This window comes from Penaeus japonicus, unplaced genomic scaffold (assembly GCF_977035675.1).
Source record: "Penaeus japonicus unplaced genomic scaffold, GWHDUDI00000001_assembly GWHDUDI00000009, whole genome shotgun sequence".
Classification (NCBI taxonomy): Eukaryota; Metazoa; Arthropoda; class Malacostraca; order Decapoda; family Penaeidae; genus Penaeus; species Penaeus japonicus.
Genome location: NW_028234411.1, coordinates 40,435,583 through 40,458,082, shown reverse-complemented (window position 1 = coordinate 40,458,082; position 22,500 = coordinate 40,435,583). Strand labels below are relative to the sequence as shown.

At 41.4% G+C, this 22,500-nt stretch overlaps 2 protein-coding genes across 2 annotated transcripts in view; one reads left to right on the top strand and one right to left on the bottom strand.

The window, feature by feature from the left end:
- The window catches only part of Elp3 (elongator complex protein 3), a 9,973-nt gene extending 4,945 nt beyond the window's left edge, over positions 1 to 5,028 (bottom strand). Inside the window, exons 1-6 of the mRNA XM_043012528.2 lie at positions 4,967 to 5,028; positions 2,538 to 2,779; positions 1,940 to 2,143; positions 1,400 to 1,586; positions 519 to 648; positions 1 to 90 (exon numbers count right to left, since the gene is read on the bottom strand). The exon at positions 1 to 90 is cut by the window's left edge and continues 37 nt beyond it. Coding sequence (XP_042868462.1) covers positions 1 to 90; positions 519 to 648; positions 1,400 to 1,586; positions 1,940 to 2,143; positions 2,538 to 2,779; positions 4,967 to 4,988 — 875 coding nt within the window. The 5' untranslated portion in view covers positions 4,989 to 5,028. The remainder of the gene's footprint in view (positions 91 to 518; positions 649 to 1,399; positions 1,587 to 1,939; positions 2,144 to 2,537; positions 2,780 to 4,966) is intronic.
- A 3,341-nt stretch (positions 5,029 to 8,369) lies between these two features.
- LOC122250850 (flotillin-1) overlaps positions 8,370 to 22,500 on the top strand; it is a 23,953-nt gene continuing 9,822 nt past the window's right edge. Inside the window, exons 1-2 of the mRNA XM_043012523.2 lie at positions 8,370 to 8,575; positions 22,315 to 22,390. Of these exons, the coding sequence (XP_042868457.1) occupies positions 8,521 to 8,575; positions 22,315 to 22,390 (131 nt within the window). The 5' untranslated portion in view covers positions 8,370 to 8,520. The remainder of the gene's footprint in view (positions 8,576 to 22,314; positions 22,391 to 22,500) is intronic.

The window sequence follows — 22,500 nt, the reverse complement described above, 5'->3', positions numbered from 1 at the left end:
GGCAAGTCTGGCATCATATGTGACACAACTTTAAATCCTGCATCCTTAGAGTATTGGAAACTCTCACTAACAGCTCTCACTGTGTGACCCCTGGAAAAATATGTTAATTCTCACAAGCTTGAAAATAATCCAGTTACAAGAAAAATGAATATGTTACCAAAGTTGAACAATAGCTGACTATTTGATGGCATCTCATTTTGTAATATAAATATTTCAAGAATTAGCCTTCTAGCTGATCATGAAATGAAGTTACGCTATCAGACTAAATTACATGCAGACAATTTCCTGCTATAACACATCAAAATATACAAAGAAATCTATTATCACGCAATATTAAAACGTGGGAACTCCAAAAGAACTTGGTTATACCTGTTTGCATCCCTTTCTAAAAGATTTTTTATCTATTGCTCCAAGACCTATACCTGTTTGTTTCTATCGCTATACGATATAAACTGTATATATTCCATTCTACAAAATCTAGGCTATACCTGTTTGATCTCTTTCTATAAGATATATACCTGTTTGTATCTCTGGCTACATCTTCATAAACTGACTGCACTCCTATTTCCAACCTGGTGCAGCCATACTTGAGCATGTCTGAGAGATGTCTCTTTAGACAGTAATCAGGACGGGTCTCTATGGTGATGCCTGAAAAGAGGAGAGTCCAAGTAAATTTAAGCAGAATCTATTTACATATTACACATGGAACCTTTTTGCAAAGTAAAAATACATAAGCAAAATCTATTTTCATATTATATATAAAAGGTGTATGCAAAAACCTTAAAGTACTTCAGTCAAGGGAACAAGTTCAAACTGTAAAAGTAAATGCCACATCATACTATCCACCAATTAAATGTACAAATATATTTTCGTTTTTAGGAACTATTCTTTTCAATTATCAAAAGTAAGAATATAATAAATCTTCAAAATTTCCACTTCTTCATATCTAGTACAAAAACAATAGAATGTTAAATATAACCCTCTTCTGTCTATTTTTCTCGATCTCTTTCTTTATAGGCTTCTATTGAATATATTAAGACAACTGAACTACTATTCCATGGTAGAAAGACCCTGCATGGTATTTTCACTCTCAAAAAAGAATAGTGAGCTACTGAAAACTTTAATATAAATTTCCACATGCCAACAATAATAAATTTCTCAAATGAAAGCATATTGTGATACTTTCATGTGCATCATGAAAGCAACACATGGTGAGTGTTATTTCCGAAGACAACTCTTAAAACTTTATAAATAGATAATATTGCCAAAGTAATATAAGAAACTTATTGAATTATTGGTGCACAGGCACCTCAACAGAAAAACCAACACCTTACCATTCTCCAACACAACTAAAATAAAAATCTTGAACAATAATTACACTTTAACAAATACAACTTACCAATGCACTTTGTGTTGCTCCTTTCTGAGTACACAACTGCTTCTTCGACGCTGCTAGACGAGTGTCCTGAGAGAGCATCATGGAGATTCCGTATAAAGTAATCTCTGTAGTCTTCTGGGAGGGCCATGAACGTGCCACCCATCACGATGAACTCAACCTTATCCACATTATGGCCAAGCTGCCTTAACTGAAAGCATTGATTAGTTTAGTGTTAACAATTCTGAAAGGTTTCAAAAATAATTCCCTTAATGTAAATTTTGTAGTATTTCACTTATTTTTAAATGCTGTTAATATTAAATAACTCAATGAACCATCAAAATCTAAAAACATTAAAAAAAAGTTCATTGCCTGGTCAATGACAGTATATTTTCGTTGCAAAACAAATAAAATGTGGGACTTGCTCAATGAGTTCATTTTTGCCAGGATAACACATGGGTTCATTATGCATTAAAAAGCCATAACACCATCAGTGCAAGCAGTCTTCTTCTCATTGTAAATCCAAAATAGTGTACAATAGTAAAAGGATCTAAAGCTTTTTACCTGCTCTACACGATGTCTTGTTTGAAGGTATGGATTATACCTGGCCCTAATAGCTCGCATTGATGTGGGTTCGTAGCCTGTGTAGCTCTGCGTGGAGTACTCGAAGTCAGAGTCTGGACCACCAGGGCAATACACACATATATTACCAGTCATATTAATGTGTGGACAGCGATGGGGCTTGCACATAACGGCAACCACAGCAATCTGATGAGAAAAGTAATATGAGTAGAGTTCATAAATGTTTTTTTCTGATGGTATAATAATCATCATCACCACATCAAATAAGTATCTAACGATATCTAGTAGCAAGTTTGCTAAAAGTAAATAATACCAGTTACTAATCTCTTAAAAACTGAATAACATCAAAAGAAAACTGAAATTAGATATATAAATAAAAAGAATTCCATTGTAAAGGCATTCCTTACAGTTGTGGTTCTCAAAATTTTCAAAGTACCAGAACCCTTTTAACAGTGTTTTTACTCCATGGAACCTAAACATCTGTGTGTACAATATATATAGAATCAGTACATAACAATGAGACACTTTGCTCTTCAGGGAAATGTCTAATCAAAACTTTATCTGTCGCAAAAAAACTTACTCCTGAAGCTGTTCGAACAGGCTTTGCGCGCAGTTTTGGGAGAAGGACTTTCTTGTGTTCTTGTGGTACTGCAGCAATAATGTCCACCAGCCTGGGAGATGAGGAAAGTCCATATTTTGATGATATTCGTGTCTTCAGCTTGTTCAGATTCACATCACGCCCTTCTTTCTGTGCCTTGATTAGCTCCTGCACAATCTCCCCCACTGTGAGCATGCGCAGCTCCTCCTTGGAGAGAGTAGGACCTAGGATCAATAAAAAGCATAGATAAGTATACGCAGAACATTTTCCAGGCAAAAAAATTGGTTTCTGCAAAGAACAATACCACAGCTGCCACTCTATATACCAACACACTCATGACACCTGGAAGATATATGACTAATGCAGAACTATCAGATATCAATATTAAGTATAGTGTAATATCACAGAAAACTTGGTCAATAAAGGACTCAATGTTTATAAAGTGCTAATCAGGTCTGAGAGTGCAGTGCTATAAATTGTAACAAGTGTTTTTATTATAATTTATCATCTACATTAGTAACCTATTTTTTTATCCAGCAATTTCTATGGCATACTTTGTGCCCTCTATTATAGAGGAAATATCATTAAATTCAACTGGCACCAATAGTGTTAGTCATATATTTTTCAGAAATAATCAGTTAATCCATCCACGACGGGGGCATTCTAGCCTTGAATGTCACAATGCCGGGGCATTCGAATTATTAGGCCTAAATCAATTGAATGGCTGGCACAATACTGTGCCGCCCGGCCACTGGGCTTTTGAATGAGTGGTACAGTACTGTACCACCCGTCCAGAGAGGGTTAAATATCATAGTTCTGCCCATTAATTGCTTTCTCATCTTATGCCATTAGTTTGATAAGAAGTCAATGCATTATCTTGCATGAGCCAAGCAACCTACAGTAACTATCATTATAAAAGTTTCCTATTTTTGCATCACTAATTGGATTCTCAAATAGAGAAACATTACAACAATAGCAACAACAAAATCACTAATTCTAGAGTTAAGCAGCTCATCAATCAAACATCCAGATCTGGTAATGATTAAAGACATTTGATGTATACTATCCAGATATGAATAACTTTAGCAATGATATTAGTAGTAAATAAGCTGACTCAGTGTCCAGCATTGTAAGTTGATGCCATGCTGGTTGGCATTTTAGTAGGGGTCAAATAACCTCCAGGCACATCTCTTTGGTAAATTTTCTGAATAATGCCTTGTTACTAAATACCACAAAAGTGGTATTGATGGATTCCTCTCAACCTATACAATCCATAAATGATTGATTTTACCCACAATTCACCAACTGTAACCTACAACCAGGTCTTAAATAGTAGGTGAGAGCACTTGGTACACATCAGGGCCTATGACCTCCACCCTGCACTTGTAAACAATCAATTGATGTCTTATTAAAAAAAGAGCCATCTATAGAAAAACAATATTATGATTTTAGTTTTCTAGAGGCAACAGCCAATGAGTACTACCCTTATATCAACTGGCCAATCAATACGCTTTCATGTTCCTTATTGTTAGCGAACCTGCAAGTTTGAGTTTTCAAAAGAGTTTCAAGTTGGTTGTTGCATTGTGAAGATGTATATACGTGTTTGCGGTATTGGTCCCTGTATGGAATATGCATTGGCAACAATGGGTACACATAGGTGTCATCTCTCAAGCTCCATGTTAAACAAAATAAAAACTCCTGAAAACCAAGGTAAGTAGTATAAAGTGCTATAAAAAAGGGGAGAGGGGTCCAGGGGGGGCACAGCCCCCCTTGGCTAGGGCTAACTTCAAGACCAGATAAAGTTAGGTTGCATAATAGGTTAGGATTTTGTAGAGAAAATACCCTGAAAACAGCGTATTCAAAACTCCCACCAAAACCGTTTTATGCAATAGCTGCGCAGCACACGGTATGCCATGGGGGTGAGTAAATCATATAAAACCACGTCTTTAATATTTTTATTTTACAGTAGACAGGTATATGACTGAATAACATGTATACCGCTAAGAAAGAGTTGATGTCAGCATGATATTACAAGTAGGAACCCCTAATTTTAGATGGAAAATGTCCTGCCCATAGAGAATTTGGTAAAAAAGCTATAAGAGCCTTAAACACCTGTCAGAAACATTAATATAGTAATATTGAATCCACACTGAATGAAACTGCCCTTCATAAACAGAACTTGTAGGTCTTGCCAGCATGTTATACGCAAAAAGAAACTCGACCAACAGGTATTTCACCAGAATGTAAGTAGTGGCCCAGGTATATGAATTCAGAGTCTGTGATATATTAGCTAATTTCAACTCCACACCTTACTTTCGGCATAAAAATAAAACACAGACTTCAATAATATAAAGCATGTTCTAAATCAGGTAAATCGCGTTAATATTAGAATTAATACGGAATATGTTCACCTTTTTTTCTATTCTGTCCCATCCTGGCCGAAGGTTCAGTCGTCACTCACGTTGCGCTGGAGAGAGAGAAAATAATTCCGGCTTGTGTAATGGCGATTTATAACTCAATGTTCTTCTTTAGATTCTGAAGGTTGGTATGGTGTACTTGATATACAGTAGAATTTCAAACAAATCGTTATCTTTTATTGACCAATAAGTTTATTAGAAGATGAAGGTAAGATAAGGGCGTTTAACTAACCCATTTCTATTCTTTGGGCAACATTATGCAATGTTCGAGTTGGAGACGCTTTTCCTTTAAATGCGCTACTGTAACTTGTCTGATCAAACACATGAAGAAAAAAAGTTTTAAAAGTAGTACGTCATAAAACTTTATCACTAGGTAACTTGATTTAGATTTGACTTGCGAGCTTTTATATTGGCAATATTAGGAAATAATAACTAAAGAATGCATGCGAGCTCTAACCCCCTGCTTTTGCACACACAGTAACGTTGAAAGTGTCCATTAAGTAGTTTTTTCTTTGATTTTCTTTGTCCTCAAAATGTGTCAGGCGCAAGTACCGAACTCAAAAGTCAAAGCAGAGCCACATTCTTGAGTCTTCCCTTGTGACTATCATCTGCATGTAAGGTAGTTTTGATTATTACTTGTATGTTGTTAAAACAGAGAAAAGTTTTTTCTTTTGCTGAAGAAGACCCTAATTTCTTTTCTTCTATAACTTTGGTCACTTCGGCTCACCAATAGGACAATTTAAAGGAGCTACTTGCAACCTATACATTTACAAAGACCAGGGCAATGAGAGGCATATGGTGTTGTTCTAGCCAGAGTAAACATTGTCACCAGTGGAGTCAAAAAGTCGCTATCCATGTTAAAAGAAGATGACCATCCTTGCTCATGCCCAGCAGGGGAGGGGAGGGGGGTCCATTTGGGAATAATGATAAAAGCAGGTGTTAGCTGCAGCTCCTGCTTACTCTTTCTCTCTCTCTCTTTCACAGCGACAGCTTTCTGTGTAATTAAAAGGGGACACAAATGCCATCATAAAGTGATGTAATATTCGGCGACAGGATTGAACAAAAAGCTTTATGGAACTTCCATACTGCCGAAAGCGCTGGCTGGTGTTTCCACTTAACTGAAAATACTTAATAAGATGAATCATGCACATGTTTCGTTTTGGGGCGTAGAAAACTCCTCGTGGTATATTCTTTAAAGGGGCATCTGAAATGTGTTGGTGGATTATTCGGCACTTGCAGTGTGTCTTCCTTTGAATAAACAATGAGCAATCGCACAGGGATTAAAGTACCCTTATCATTATGTTTATTTGCTATAAAATGCTAGAGGTTGAGAGATGACAGAATGCGTCCACCAAAATCTCTCCCCATCCGTTTTACCTGAAAATAAACTTGTTTTTGCGCCGCGTATACCTCTGAATCATGTCCAAGATTATGTCGGTATTTTTGTGTGATGCGAGAAGAAACTCGTTGATAATATATTTATTGTATGTTTTGCTGAGTCTGGTATAAGATTGTATGAATTGGGGGAAAGGAGGCTTTTGCATTAAATTTCGTATTCTGAAGGCTGTCCTAGTGGGTAATGAATGGGAGTGTTCAGTAAGAATTAGTCACGCAGATATTCAAAAATATGTTCGGCTTCTACCAAGGCCAAAGTGATGAAGCAAGTTATCACATTTTATATCTTGCCAGAATAAAAGAGCTAGAAGGGTTCAGTAAATGTATCTGGTGCTTGTTATTGGAGAAGCGAAGACAAGTAGGTCTATTGAAAGTTATACATTTCGTAGACTTTCATTTGGAAATAAGCTGCAAGCTTAAATAGTTCAGAAATTCACCTTGGTAAATACTTTACAGATATTTGGTAATTTTCTTATTACTCTCGACACATTTTATTCTTAAAGTTCCTCATTGCCGTTAATCAATTTCATAAATGTATGGAATTTTCTTACTGCTCTTCAGTCTCCGTAAGTTCTCCAACTTTCCTTTCGTATATGTAGCATTCCTTCATTCCTGTGAACAATTTGAACAACCCTCATTTTGCAACTACTCTTCACAGCACAGCTCAAAATATATCTATACGCTATACTACTTCAACTTGTCAAAGTCAAAATCTGTCTCTCTTTCTCTTAAATTTACCCATTGGTCGCGGCTTTAATAAAATATGTATGCAGTAGGATGGCGGGTTTACATTGTCTGGCACGGTGCCATCCGCGTCTACGACCAACTCTGCCTTGGCAGCAAATCATGCCATCCGCTGCTAATGTTAATATATATATATATATATATATATATATATATATATATATATATATATATATATATATATACATACACACACACACACACACACACACACACACACATATATATATATATATATATATATATATATATATATATATATATATATATATATATATATACATATATACACACACACATGCTGCTGTGTATATACATTCATACACATACACATATTTTGTCAGTGTAGTAGAACAGTACAATTAGAGTTAGTGTACAATATTGCATTTGTCGATTAAATATCTATATGTTTTATTTAGAGATACCAACCAACCAAACATTTGAAAGAATATCATATTACCATTCTTCTTTTGTCAACATTGCTGGAAATATTCAAATGTAGTGCTCCATTATGGCATGAGCTTCTAGGGTAGGAGCCCCTGATCATCTGCCAACTAGGGCCCCAGAGAAAGGTTATATAATTTGTGAATACTGAATCGATGTATATATACTGTACATCGTATATTAAAACGTTTATAATAGATTTAATTTGGATGCTGTTTACATGTATTCACATCTGACAATGGTAATAAGGATTACCTATCGCAGTAACATTAAAATTTAGGGAATAACCTTGGTGCAACAACTTTGAAAAGTGTGCGTGTGCCGGTCTAGTTCCGAGAATTTGATTCGGTGCACTTTGTAGGAAATAGTGGTGTTCGTTTCCTTCCTATTGTTAATCCTCATTCCCTAAAAATGCATTTATTCATCTATAGATAAACAGTTGTTTATTGTTTATCTATATAGTTTTACATGATCTCGGATGCCTCGCTCATGCCAAATTATGGCAATATGTAATGAACCTGTCTACCGCTTACCAAGTGGCATTAGAATTTCGTGAATAACAGTTTAGTTCGAGAACTTAGAATCAATCAGCGTATGCTTGTCAAGAACCAAAAAATAAATTTAGCACCCGTTATAGGAAAGAAAAGGCTGCCCGTTCCCTTCCTATTATTGATTGCTATGATTGCAATGTTTTGTAATATGTTATCCACTATTATCGAATTTTGCACCTATAACACCATCTATGTATAAACAACTAATGGAAAACGTGAATGAAAAAGTAGGGCAAAAGAAAATTACAAATATCATCGCACTCAGTCAAAGAAAACGGAGTGTGGAGACAGCGCACCTACTCATCCTCGGGTGGGCCCACGGTAGAGAAGTCAGTGTCTCGTTCTGCTAGTGAGAGAGTGGAGTCGATCCGTGAACTCAGTGAACTTTGAAAGTGGCCAATCGAACGAGGAGCAATGGTTCTTCCACTTATCTTGACATGTGGACCAAACGAGGTCATAGTATTATCAGGTCAGTAGTTTTCACATGTATATTATATATTTCTCCTTATTCGCTGGTCAGGGAAGAAAAATCGTATAACTAGATGTGCGCAGATACTTTCTAAATGCCGCTCAAGGAATTTCTGTTCCACATTAAATGTATCTTATGGCTCCCAGATTGTCAGTCAGGTTGAAGTTTTGCGATTGTGAAAAATAATATGTCGGTGGTAGGCCTATGTTCGAGTGTGGCGGCGGACATCTGGTTCATATTAATATAGCCTGAATGGCACTCACCCCTTACCTCCCTCCCCCCCCCCCCTCTCTCTCTCTCTCCTATCCTCTCTTCTCTTCTCTCTCTCTCTTATTTTCTCTTGGGATTTGTCTGTCCATATATCAATGCATCAATCAGTGAGTCAAGTAATCAATCTGTCTCTCAGTCTACCTATCGATAAATCTATCTGTTTATCTATCTATCAATCTGTCAAGGATTAAATATTTGTATGTGTGGATAGGCAGATAGAAATCACACGCCCCTACGGTATGTATACACTCGGTCACGCCCCTTTTGAGCTTCCTGTCTTTCGCGACTGGGCATTTCATTCCACAATTCGAACATTATACGGTGCATTTGTCAAGTCATTTGGACGTGACATTGTATGGATGTATTTGTGATTGGTTTCTAGTTTATTTTATACGAAACCTAGCGCTACTGCGTGTCTTACTTGTGAATGAATGCTTTGTTATTATTGTTGTTATATTTTTGTTTTTGATATGATAATGATAACATCGTCATCGTCGTCGTCGTCGTCGTCGTCCTCCTCCTCCTCCTCCTCCTCCTCCTCCTCCTCCTCCTCCTCATCATCATCATCATCATCATCATCATCATCATCTTCATCATCATCATTACCAATGGGTGAAAGTTGCCATTTTCATTTACGATTTTATTTGGAATATAACAAGCTGTGCATAAGGCTACGGTAACGATTATAATGAAAGTTTGCGTGAGCTCCTGTTAACAGTGTACAACCGCTGTAACAGTAAGCTAGCGTGAGTAGTTTCCATGTGGCATTCCTCGTAGGATGTGTACAATTGCTATTCTCTCTTTCACTTCCCGTACCAATCACAAGGGCAAATTTGTTCCTATGTATCAGTAATATAGCTTTCTTAGGTCCTTCATTTATATACACATAAAAAGGCTAAAGTTACAACCGTGTACATGTCGATAGATGGCGACCGTGCGTCGTCCCGCGTCATGTTGGTACCCCTGACGTGAGCTGACCTTGAAGGCGACGCCTCATAAGATGTGGGGAATACAGTGTATAGGGGATCCCGGCATAAGGCTTGGGTGTCGAGCTGAAGGGATGCCAGGGACAACTTGGAGCCCTATGTGGTTGCCTTGCTTGTAATTTCCGTTCTGTGTTTATTGCCAACACAATCATTTGGCATTAGTTATTAGCTAATGTGATTTTTTCACCTTGTTCAGTAATAACGTCGAAAATATAATTCATTTTATCATTATGTTTAGGGTAATAAAACAATGATAACTAATGTTTCTGGTAACTATTCCAACTGCTATGGTTACTTATCTCGCTTCACTGTTCTTTATACGCCGAGATACTCATAGATTTAAACTTATATGGTATTTGTTATTATTTGGTAGGTCTTTGTATTGTTATATTATTATTATCTTTATTGATATTAGTAATGACGATAGTGATGATGATGATAATTATAACGCTATTAAGAATGACAACAACAATAATAATGATAGTAATGATATTACTACTGTTGATAATGATGGTGATGGTGATAATGGGGATGGTAATGATGGTAATGATGATGATGGTGATGATAATAATCATCAATAGTATTATAACAATATCAACATCAGTGATAACAATAATGAAAATTATATTGATTTTAACAACAACAACAACAATGATAATAATAACAGAAATGATAATGATACTGATAATAATAATTACTATAATGATAAAATTTTACAAAACGTTTATTACATTATTACATATGATACACCCAATGCTCGTAGAGAAAATCTGGATGTCTTTCAAAGACTCCACGCTCAGCTATTGCCCGTTCTGATAAGTACCTGTAATAGTGTCATTTAAATAAATCGAAGGTTATGCAAAATAAACAAATAATGAAGAAAAAAAGTCGCTGTAGACATTTCCTGTAAAAATGAGTGCATTCTTATGTCCTGCGGCTAGCATTAAAATGCGTGAGTTGCAAGAGGCAGCAACCACACTTGCTTCCATTCTTCAGTTGTAAACATGCTAGTACCAGTAGCAAACATATTTCTGTTGAATGTATACGCATGAATTATTGATCTTCAAGGCTTAAGGAATTGCTAAAGAAGTTATGAAGAAAGCAAACAACGAGACTAAATAAAAGTCACCATGTTACGTTGTGCTGTAGAACACGTAACAAGGACGTACTCAGGATATGTAGCGTTGAATGGGAAATTTATCAAAGGTTAAAGTCAAGGTAACAGTTACGGTACCAAAAATAATGTATGGATTGATAACCGACGTTAGAAAGCTAATATGTCGAATCAGTATTAAGATTGAGGCCTTCATGGCCACACGCTCACGCTCGCACTTCTATTCACATACATGTTTGAGGAGCACACAAAGCCACATTTCAAAAGCGCGCACCAACAAGAGCTCGAGTTTCTCATACTCTCTTTCGCTCAGACACCAACACGTGCTTGGAAAATACGCTAATGTTCACACTTTCACTGAACCACTCACGTTCTCTCTCTCTCTCTTCCCTATGTTTATAGTTGAGTAAGTTATTTTGAGCAAGTACTTTCTCTTCCAATTCCTGTTCATCCAAATATTGCCCTGGCGTGTCATGGCCTTAGCCTGAGAGCCGTCGGGGTACTTTGATGATATCAGCACCCATTTCCAAACTTCCTGATCTGCCGCGGGTCTGAAGTTCTCCAACGTCGCCAGTCTGACGTACTCCAGCGTCGCCAAACTGAGGCACTCCAATGTCGCCAGACTGAGGCACTCCAATATCGCCAGACTAAGGCACTCTGATGTCGCCAGACTGAGGCACTCCAATGTCGCCAGACTAAGGCACTCCAATGTCGCCAATCTGAGGCACTCCAATGTCGCCAATCTGAGGCACTCCAATGTCGCCAGTTTGAGGCACTCCAATGTCGCCAGTTTGAGGCACTCCAATGTCGCCAGTCTGAGGAACTCTAATGTCCCCAGACTGAGGCACTCCAATGTCGCCAGACTGAGGCACTCCAATGTCGCCAGACTGAGGCACTCCAATGTCGCCAGACTGAGGCACTCCAACGTCGCCAGACTGAGGCACTCCAACGTCCCCAGTCTGAGGCACTCCAATGTCGCCAGACTGAGGCACTCCAACGTCGCCAGTCTGAGGAACTCTAATGTCCCCAGACTGAGGCACTCCAATGTCGCCAGACTGAGGCACTCTATGTCGCCAGACTGAGGCACTCCAATGTCGCCAGACTAAGGCACTCCAACGTCGCCAGACTAAGGCACTCCAACGTCGCCAGACTGAGGCACTCCAATGTCGCCAGACTGAGGCACTCTATGTCGCCAGACTGAGGCACTCCAACGTCCCCAGTCTGAGGCACTCCAATGTCGCCAGACTGAGGCACTCCAACGTCGCCAGACTGAGGCACTCCAACGTCGCCAGACTGAGGCACTCCAATGTCGCCAGACTAAGGCACTCCAACGTCGCCAGACTGAGGCACTCCAACGTCGCCAGACTGAGGCACTCCAACGTCGCCAGACTAAGGCACTCCAACGTCGCCAGACTGAGGCACTCCAATGTCGCCAGACTGAGGCACTCCAACGTCGCCAGACTGAGGCACTCCAATGTCGCCAGACTGAGGCACTCCAATGTCGCCAGACTGAGGCACTCCAACGTCGCCAGACTGAGGCACTCCAATGTCGCCAGACTGAGGCACTCTATGTCGCCAGACTGAGGCACTCCAATGTCGCCAGACTGAGGCACTCCAATGTCGCCAGACTGAGGCACTCCAACGTCGCCAGACTGAGGCACTCCAACGTCGCCAGACTGAGGCACTCCAATGTCGCCAGACTGAGGCACTCCAACGTCGCCAGACTGAGGCACTCCAATGTCGCCAGACTGAGGCACTCCAACGTCGCCAGACTGAGGCACTCCAATGTCGCCAGACTGAGGCACTCCAACGTCGCCAGACTGAGGCACTCCAATGTCGCCAGACTGAGGCACTCCAATGTCGCCAGACTGAGGCACTCCAACGTCGCCAGACTGAGGCACTCCAATGTCGCCAGACTGAGGCACTCCAATGTCGCCAGACTGAGGCACTCCAACGTCGCCAGACTGAGGCACTCCAACGTCGCCAGACTGAGGCACTCCAACGTCGCCAGACTGAGGCACTCCAATGTCGCCAGACTGAGGCACTCCAATGTCGCCAGACTGAGGCACTCCAACGTCGCCAGACTGAGGGACTCAAATGTCGCCAGACTGAGGCACTCCAATGTCGCCAGACTGAGGCACTCTAATGTCCCCAGACTGAGGCACTCCAATGTCGCCAGACTGAGGCACTCCAACGTCGCCAGACTGAGGCACTCTATGTCGCCAGACTGAGGCACTCCAACGTCGCCAGACTGAGGCACTCCAATGTCGCCAGACTGAGGCACTCCAACGTCGCCAGACTGAGGCACTCCAATGTCGCCAGACTGAGGCACTCCAATGTCGCCAGACTGAGGCACTCCAACGTCGCCAGACTGAGGCACTCCAACGTCGCCAGACTAAGGCACTCCAACGTCGCCAGACTGAGGCACTCCAACGTCGCCAGACTGAGGCACTCCAATGTCGCCAGACTAAGGCACTCCAACGTCGCCAGACTGAGGCACTCCAACGTCGCCAGACTGAGGCACTCCAACGTCGCCAGACTGAGGCACTCCAACGTCGCCAGACTGAGGCACTCCAACGTCGCCAGACTGAGGCACTCCAATGTCGCCAGACTGAGGCACTCCAACGTCGCCAGACTGAGGCACTCCAACGTCGCCAGACTGAGGCACTCCAATGTCGCCAGACTGAGGCACTCCAACGTCGCCAGACTGAGGCACTCCAACGTCGCCAGACTGAGGCACTCCAACGTCGCCAGACTGAGGCACTCCAACGTCGCCAGACTGAGGCACTCCAACGTCGCCAGACTGAGGCACTCCAACGTCGCCAGACTGAGGCACTCCCACGTCACCAGACTGAGGCACTCCAATGTCGCCAGACTGAGGCACTCCAATGTCGCCAGACTGAGGCACTCCAATGTCGCCAGACTGAGGCACTCCAACGTCGCCAGACTGAGGAACTCCAATGTCGCCAGACTGAGGCACTCCAACGTCGCCAGACTGAGGCACTCCAACGTCGCCAGACTGAGGCACTCTAATATCCCCAGACTGAGGCACTCCAACGTCGCCAGACTGAGGCACTCCAACGTCACCAGACAGAGGCACTCCAACGTCGCCAGACTGAAGCGCTCCAATGTCACCAGACTGAGGCACTCCAACGTCGCCAGAATAAGGCACTCCCACGTCACCAGACTGAGGGACTCCAACGTCACCATTCTGAAGCATTGCAATGTCGCCAGACTGAGGCACTCCAATGTCGCCAGACTGAGGCACTCCAATGTCGCCAGACTGAGGCACTCCAACGTCGCCAGACTGAGGAACTCCAACGTCGCCAGACTGAGGCACTCCAACGTCGCCAGACTGAGGCACTCCAATGTCGCCAGACTGAGGCACTCCAATGTCGCCAGACTGAGGCACTCCAACGTCGCCAGACTGAGGCACTCCAACGTCGCCAGACTGAGGCACTCTAATATCCCCAGACTGAGGCACTCCAACGTCGCCAGACTGAGGCACTCCAACGTCACCAGACAGAGGCACTCCAACGTCGCCAGACTGAAGCGCTCCAATGTCACCAGACTGAGGCACTCCAACGTCGCCAGAATAAGGCACTCCCACGTCACCAGACTGAGGCACTCCAATGTCGCCATTCAGAGGCATTGCAATGCCGCTAAACTGAGGCACTCCAACATAGCCAGTCTGAGGTATTGCATTGTCGCGAAACTGAGGCACTTCAACGTCACCAGACTGAGGGACTCCAACGTCGCCAGACTGAGGCACTCCAACGTCACCATTCTGAAGCATTGCAATGTCGCCAGACTGAGGCACTCCAATGTCGCCAGACTGAGGCACTCCAACATAGCCAGTCTGAGGTATTGCATTGTCGCGAAACTGAGGCTCTTCAATGTCGCCAGACTGAGGCACTCCAACGTCGCCAGACTGAGGCACTCCAACGTCACCATTCTGAAGCATTGCAATGTCGCCAGACTGAGGCACTCCAATGTCGCCAGACTGAGGCACTCCAACATAGCCAGTCTGAGGTATTGCATTGTCGCGAAACTGAGGCACTTCAACGTCACCAGACTGAGGGACTCCAACGTCGCCAGTCTAAGGTATTGCAATGTCGCCAGATTGATGCACCTCAATGTCGCCAGACTGATGCACTCCAATGTCGCCATTCTGAGGCATTGCAATGTCTCCAGACTGAGGCACTCCAACGTCGTCAGACTGAGGCTCTTCAGCGTCGCCAAACTGAGGGACTCCAACGTCGCCAGACTGAGGCACTCCAACGGCGCCAGACTGAGGCACTCCAACGTCACCATTCTGAGGCATTGCAATGTCGCCAGACTGAGGCACTTCAGCGTCGCCAGACTGAGGCACTCCAACGTCGCCAGACTGAGGCACTCCAACGTCGGCAGACTGAGGCACTCCAATGTCGCCATTCTGAGGCATTGCAATGTCGCCAGACTGAGGCACTTCAGCGTCGCCAGACTGAGGCACTCCAACGTCGCCAGACTGAGGCACTCCAACGTCGCCAGACTGAGGCACTCCAATGTCGCCATTCTGAGGCATTGCAATGTCGCCAGACTGAGGCACTCCAACGTCGGCAGACTGAGGCACTCCAACGTCGCCAGACTGAGGCACTCTAATGTCGCCATTCTGAGGCATTGCAATGTCGCCAGACTGAGGCACTCCAACGTCGTCAGACTGAAGCACTTCAACGTTACCAGACTGAGGGACTCCAACGTCGCCTGTCTAAAGTATTGCAATGTCGCCAGACTGAGGCACTCCAATGTCGCCAGACTGAGGCACTCCAACGTTACCAGACTGAGGGACACCAACATCGCCAGACTGAGGCACTCCAACGTCACCATTCTGTGGCATTGCAATGTCGCCAGACTGAGGCACTCCAATGTCGCCAGACTGAGGCACTCCAACGTCGCCAGTCTTAGGCTCTCCAACGTCGCCAGTCTTAGGCTCTCCAACGTCGCCAGTCTTAGGCATTCCAATGTCGCCAGACTGAGGCACTCCAATGTCGCCAGACTGAGGCACTCCAACGTCGCCAGACTGAGGCACTCCAACGTCGCCAGTCTTAGGCATTCCAATGTCGCCAGACTGAGGCACTCCAATGTCGCCAGACTGAGGCACTCCAACGTCGCCAGTCTTAGGCTCTCCAACGTCGCCAGTCTTAGGCATTCCAACGTCCCCAGTCTGAGGCACTCCAATGTCGCCAGTGTGGGTCACTTATAACTTGTACAAGATTTCGTGGAGTGCCTGGCGAGAGAGAGAGAGAGAAAGAGAAAGAGCGAGAGCGTTATGAAGGGATTGTAGACATTTAGGAATATATCATTTCGCTTTCTTTCTGTGTAGTATGATTAAAATTTCAATAGAAGAAGAAGGGCAATATTGTATGACTCTGCAGTGGAGATATCACATACCTCGCATTGGCAATAGTGGGAAGTGACAAGCGGTAATTTTAGCCCATGTCTGCTGTATGTTTGTACGCACGGCGCGCTATGTCGTCACTCGACTCTACAGTTGAATTGCGTTTAAAAACCAATGCTGAAATTTGCCTGCTGTACTCTAGGGTCACCAACCTTATAGTAGCACCGGTGCGCCTGTCGCCTTGCCAAAAACAAATGTGGAAGCACGCCAAGTGGTTTCCAATGTTTCGGAAGAGTAAAATGACCTGTAAAAAACGATTAGTCATTCAGTGCTCTTACCCAGTTGGTGTAAGTAAACACGCTCACATCAAAAGCCATAGGTGGAAATGATGTATTTGCTTATCTTTGAGGAAATCTAATATAAAGTGTTTGAAAAACATCACCATCATCATCACCTTCACCGTCACTCTTACTCTTACCCTCACTCTCACTCTTACCCTCACCCTCACTCTTACCCTCACCCTCACTCTCCCTCTTACCCTCACCCTCACTCTCACTCATACTCTTACCCTCACTCTCACTCTTACCCTCACCCTCACTTTCACTCTTACCCTCACCCTCACTCTCACTCTTACCTTCACTCTCACTCTTACCCTCACCCTCACTCTTATCCTCACCCTCACTCTCCCTCTTACCCTCACTCTTACTCTTACCCTCACTCTCACTCTTACCCTCACCCTCACTTTCACTCTTACTCTTACCCTCACTCTCACTCTTACCCTCACTCTTACTCTTACCCTCACCCTCACCCTCACTCTCACTCTTACCCTCACTCTCACTCTTACTCTTACCCTCACCCTTACTCTTACCCTCACTCTTACTCTTACCCTCACCCTAACCCTCACTCTTACTCTTATCCTCACCCTCGCCCTCACTCTTACCCTCACTCTTACTCTTACCCTCACTCTCACTCTTAGCCTCACCCTCACTCTCACTCTTACCCTCACTCTCACTCTTATCCTCACCCTCACTCTTACCCTCACCCTCACTCTCACTCTTACCCTCACCCTCACTCTTACCCTCACCCTCACTCTTACCCTCACCCTCACTCTTATCCTCACCCTCACTCTCACTCTTACCCTCACCCTCACTCTTATCCACACCCTCACTCTCATTCTTACTCTTACCCTCACTCTTATCCTCACCCTCACTCTCACTCTTATCCTCACCCTCACTCTCATTCTTACTCTTACCCTCACTCTCACTCTTACCCTCACCCTCACTCTTACCCTCACCCTCACTCTTATCCTCACCCTCACTCTTACCCTCACCCTCACCCTTACCCTCACCCTCACCCTTACCCTTACCCTCATCACCACCACCACCACCGCATTGGGAATTAGGTTGAGACCGTGTATAAAGTCTTCGGTTACTAAAAGCATACGAAAAAATGCTAAATACACAGTCACGCGTCCATTAAGATAAGCAAGGATCTTGAATCCAGGGATTTAACTAAAATGATGGGCTTGACTATGTTTATATGTTATAAATATCAATAGGAATTATAGCATAGAAACAGAAATAATACGTAACAGAGTGTAAAAGAATTCATTGTATGTAGTAAGAAGGCACTTGTACCACAGTTTGTAGAGTAAATCATGAAGCTGAATGCAGCTACAACAAGTCAACGAACAAGAAATCAAGACGTTTCAATACGTGAAAAGGACAAACGTACACGATTTTTTTTCTTATAGTAGATGTGCTTAGTTCCATCACTGTACAACCGTTACTGTGTAGTTTTGATCAACGCATTTGTATTCGTAAACCATTATTGTGATGAATAAGAACAAAACATCCCGCTGGTTTTTCATATCTCCCCCCCCCCTCCCATCTATACTGAAGCCAAACTTGACACATTTAGTCGATCTAAATAAGGAATCTCCCCGCGGAAATGTAAACACAGCTGCAGTTCACTAGAGTTGGCACACTCCTGATAACTTCAAAGAACGACATGGAAAGGTGGATTAATGATTCGCGACTCAATGAAGTCAATGAAAAAACAAGAATATTAACCAAATGGGTCGTTATTTTGTAGCATAATGAATATATCACTACAGCCTTATGGATTGATTTTTTCTTTTTTTTAATTTGGTTTGTTCCAACACTTAATTGCCGACGCTTAAACGGGGTTAAAACTCAAGCTGCCTCTCACTAAATACAAAAGTCGGAGAGACTGAACATCATAATCAAGTGACCTTTATTTGCAGTTTTGAGTGATAATAATTCCTATCTTGTTTTCACTTGAAGACACTTTTAGGAATATTTTAGGAATATATCACTTCACTTTCTTTCTGTGTAGTATGATTAAAATTTCAATAGAAGAAGAAGGGCAATATTGTATGACTCTGCAGTGGAGATATCACATACCTCGCATTGGCACTAGTGGGAAGTGACAAGCGGTAATTTTAGCCCATGTCTGCTGTATGTTTGTACGCACGGCGCGCTATGTCGTCACTCGACTCTACAGTTGAATTGCGTTTAAAAACCAATGCTGAAATTTGCCTGCTGTACTCTAGGGTCACCAACCTTATAGTAGGTGCGCCTGTCGCCTTGCCAAAAACAAATGTGGAAGCACGCCAAGTGGTTTCCAATGTTTCGGAAGAGTAAAATGACCTGTAAAAAACGATTAGTCATTCAGTGCTCTTACCCAGTTGGTGTAAGTAAACACGCTCACATCAAAAGCCATAGGTGGAAATGATGTATTTGCTTATCTTTGAGAAAATCTAATATAAAGTGTTTGAAAAACATCACCATCATCATTATCTTCACCGTCACTCTTACTCTTACCCTCACTCTCACTCTTACCCTCACCCTCACTCTCACTCTTACCCTCACCCTCACCCTCACCCTCACTCTTACCCTCACCCTCACTCTTACCCTCACCCTCACCCTCACTCTCACTCTTACCCTCACTCTTACCCTCACCCTCACTCTTACCCTCACCCTCACTCTTACTCTTACCCTCACCCTCACTCTCACTCTTACCCTCACCCTCACTCTCACTCTTACCCTCACCCTCACTCTTACCCTCACCCTCACTCTCCCTCTTACCCTCACCCTCACTCTTACTCTTACCCTCACTCTCACTCTTACCCTCACCCTCACTTTCACTCTTACCCTCACCCTCACTCTTACGCTCACCCTCACTCTCACTCTTATCCTCACCCTCACTCTTATCCTCACCCTCACTCTCCCTCTTACCCTGATTTTTTTTTCTTTTTAAATTTGGTTTGTTCCAACACTTAATTGCCGACGCTTAAACGGGGATAAAACTCAAGCTGCCTCTCACTAAATACAAATGTCGGAGAGACTGAACATCATAATCTAGTGACCTTTAGTTGCAGTTTTGAGTGATAATAATTCCTATCTTGTTTTTACTTGAAGAGACGGGGGCACATTTCAAAGGATCTAAATTTATTAAAAGACCTTTAGAACATCGAAACAGATTTTTCCTCCGAATATTTCTTTATACTTTTATTTAGGGTAAACTGAACGTGAATATAAATGGGTTCCATCATAAATACTTTAAAGAATAGTTTATTGTGGACGGAGTTTTATTTAATGGCTAAAGACTTTAGGCGGACAGAAGAAAATTTCCATTAAAAATCACATGATATGTAAGGATACTTTACGACGAGAAAAAGGTAACATACTTCATAATTTTATCAGCAAAAAGATGCATCTTTTCAGTGCTTTAATAAAGCACTAATATTTTGATATTAATTAGTTGTGTAAATTTTGGAAATTCTGATCCTCTCTCCCACACGTCAATCACATACTGTATAAAAAAGAGAGAGAGAGAGAGAGAGAGAGAGAGAGAGAGAGAGAGAGAGAGAGAGAGAGAGAGAGAGAGAGAGAGAGAGAGAGAGAGAGAGAGAGAGAGAGGAGGGAGAAGGAGAGGGAGAGGGAGAGGGAGAGATAGAGATAGAGATAGAGATAGAGATAGAGATAGAGAGAGAGAGAGAGAGAGAGAGAGAGAGAGAGAGAGAGAGAGAGAGAGAGAGAGAGAGAGAGAGAGAAAGAGACAAAACAAGAGCAAAAGCAAGAGCGAGACGAAAGACTTAATAGTATCGGGAGTATCGGACTTTAGACAAGAAGAGATAGGTGACCTTGCGGGGAAAGTATTAAAAATGTATTGCACACACGCACGCGCACACACATATTTTGTGTGTATATGTGCGTATATATGTATGTATTCATGTGTGTTTGTATGTATATTAAGATCTATCAGTATGTTTTCCTTTTCTTTTCTGAGCAGATATAGTAAACGAGTGGTGTCAAATTCTCCCACAAACATTCCACTTCCTGAAACTGCTACATATTTATAGACAGACGCCCATGTTTGTAATGACAGCTGTACTTTTTAATAACCAAGCTTTATATTTTGTGATATCGAGGTAACCCTCTCGCCTGGTGTATACCTGTGTTTATGTTAGGGAATAATGATTATAGGAATGATAGTACCAGTAATAGTAATAATGATATTACCAGTAATAGTAATAATGATAATAGTAATGATAATAATTATGATAGTAATAATGATAATAGAAAATATAATATTTATAATTGTAATGATAATAATGCTGATAATGGTCATAACGACACTGATGATAATGATAATGATAATAATAATTATATTAATAATCATGATGGTAATGATAAGAATGAAGATAATGACTATAATTAAAAGGAATAGTAATGATAATGATGGTAATAATGAAAGTGATAGTGGTGATAACAAAACAATAGTAATGATGATACTAATGATAGTAATACTAATGATAACGATACTAGTAGTAATGATGTTAATGATTATTACGGTAACAATGACAACAATTTGATAATGATATTAATAATAATGAAAATAGATGATAATGGTTATTTTGATATTAATGACCCTACATATAATGATAATTAAAATAATAATAATGATAATATTTACAATCGGGATGATAGTAAAAAAAAAAATAATGATGACAACAATGATAACAAACAATAGATAACATACTAATATAATAAAAATCCAATACAAATAACACTAACTCTAATAGAATGAAATGATACACGATTAATGATATCACAATATCACATCACAATATCACAAGCTGCTTCCAATACGTGGCCAATTCCACTCCAGTTAAGATCGCATAGTGCCGGTCACTCTGCATGCCCTCAACTGTCGTGAGCGAGGTCAGCTTGGGGCAAATTCGTTCAGAGCAAATGGACCTCGGAAACGGAGATTGAATCAATGTGGTTATGATTACAAAGTTTGTATGTGGATAGCCTTAGTTGCCTGAGGTTGTGACTTTATTCAATTACGGAGGATGTCGCGCCGATGTCGTTATAGTAATTATAATGGTAGTGATGATGATGATAATGATAGTGACATTGATGAAACAAAATTTGAAACAGATACAGACAAATACAATGGAACATAGCAGGGTTTTTTTTAATGATAGTTGTAATGAGAATAAAAAAAAAAAATAATTACAGAAAATAGCAAGGGTAATGCTAGTGAACAAAACTGTAGTAAAAAGTTTGTGAACCAAGGAAGTTACAAATGTGAAATGAAGAAGTGATTTCATTTACAATAACTAGATTTTGATAACATTTATGATTATATATATATATATGTATATATATATATATATATATATATATATATATATATATAATATATATATATATATATATATATATAATATACACACACACATATATAATATATATATAAATATATATATATATATATATATATATATATATATATATATATATATATATATATATATATAAACCACCATACTGAAAAGCGAAGGACAAACAAAGAATAAATTATACCTTTCAGATTTTTAAGTGACCAATCGAGTACAGAAGAAGGAAAATAATATTTTATGAATAAAATGCTAATTCTCTCTTTTTCATCCTTATAGGATTAGGGTACCAGAAGTCGGCCATGATCACAGGTGGAAGAATCATTGCCTTCCCATGCCTTCAGCGGTGGCATAGGTAAGTCAGTGAGTCTAAGGAAAGCAGTAATTCGTCATTCAGCAATGAGTGAGACTTAGTGATTAGTAATTCAGCATTCAACAGTGAGTCCGTATAAGGCAAATAATAAT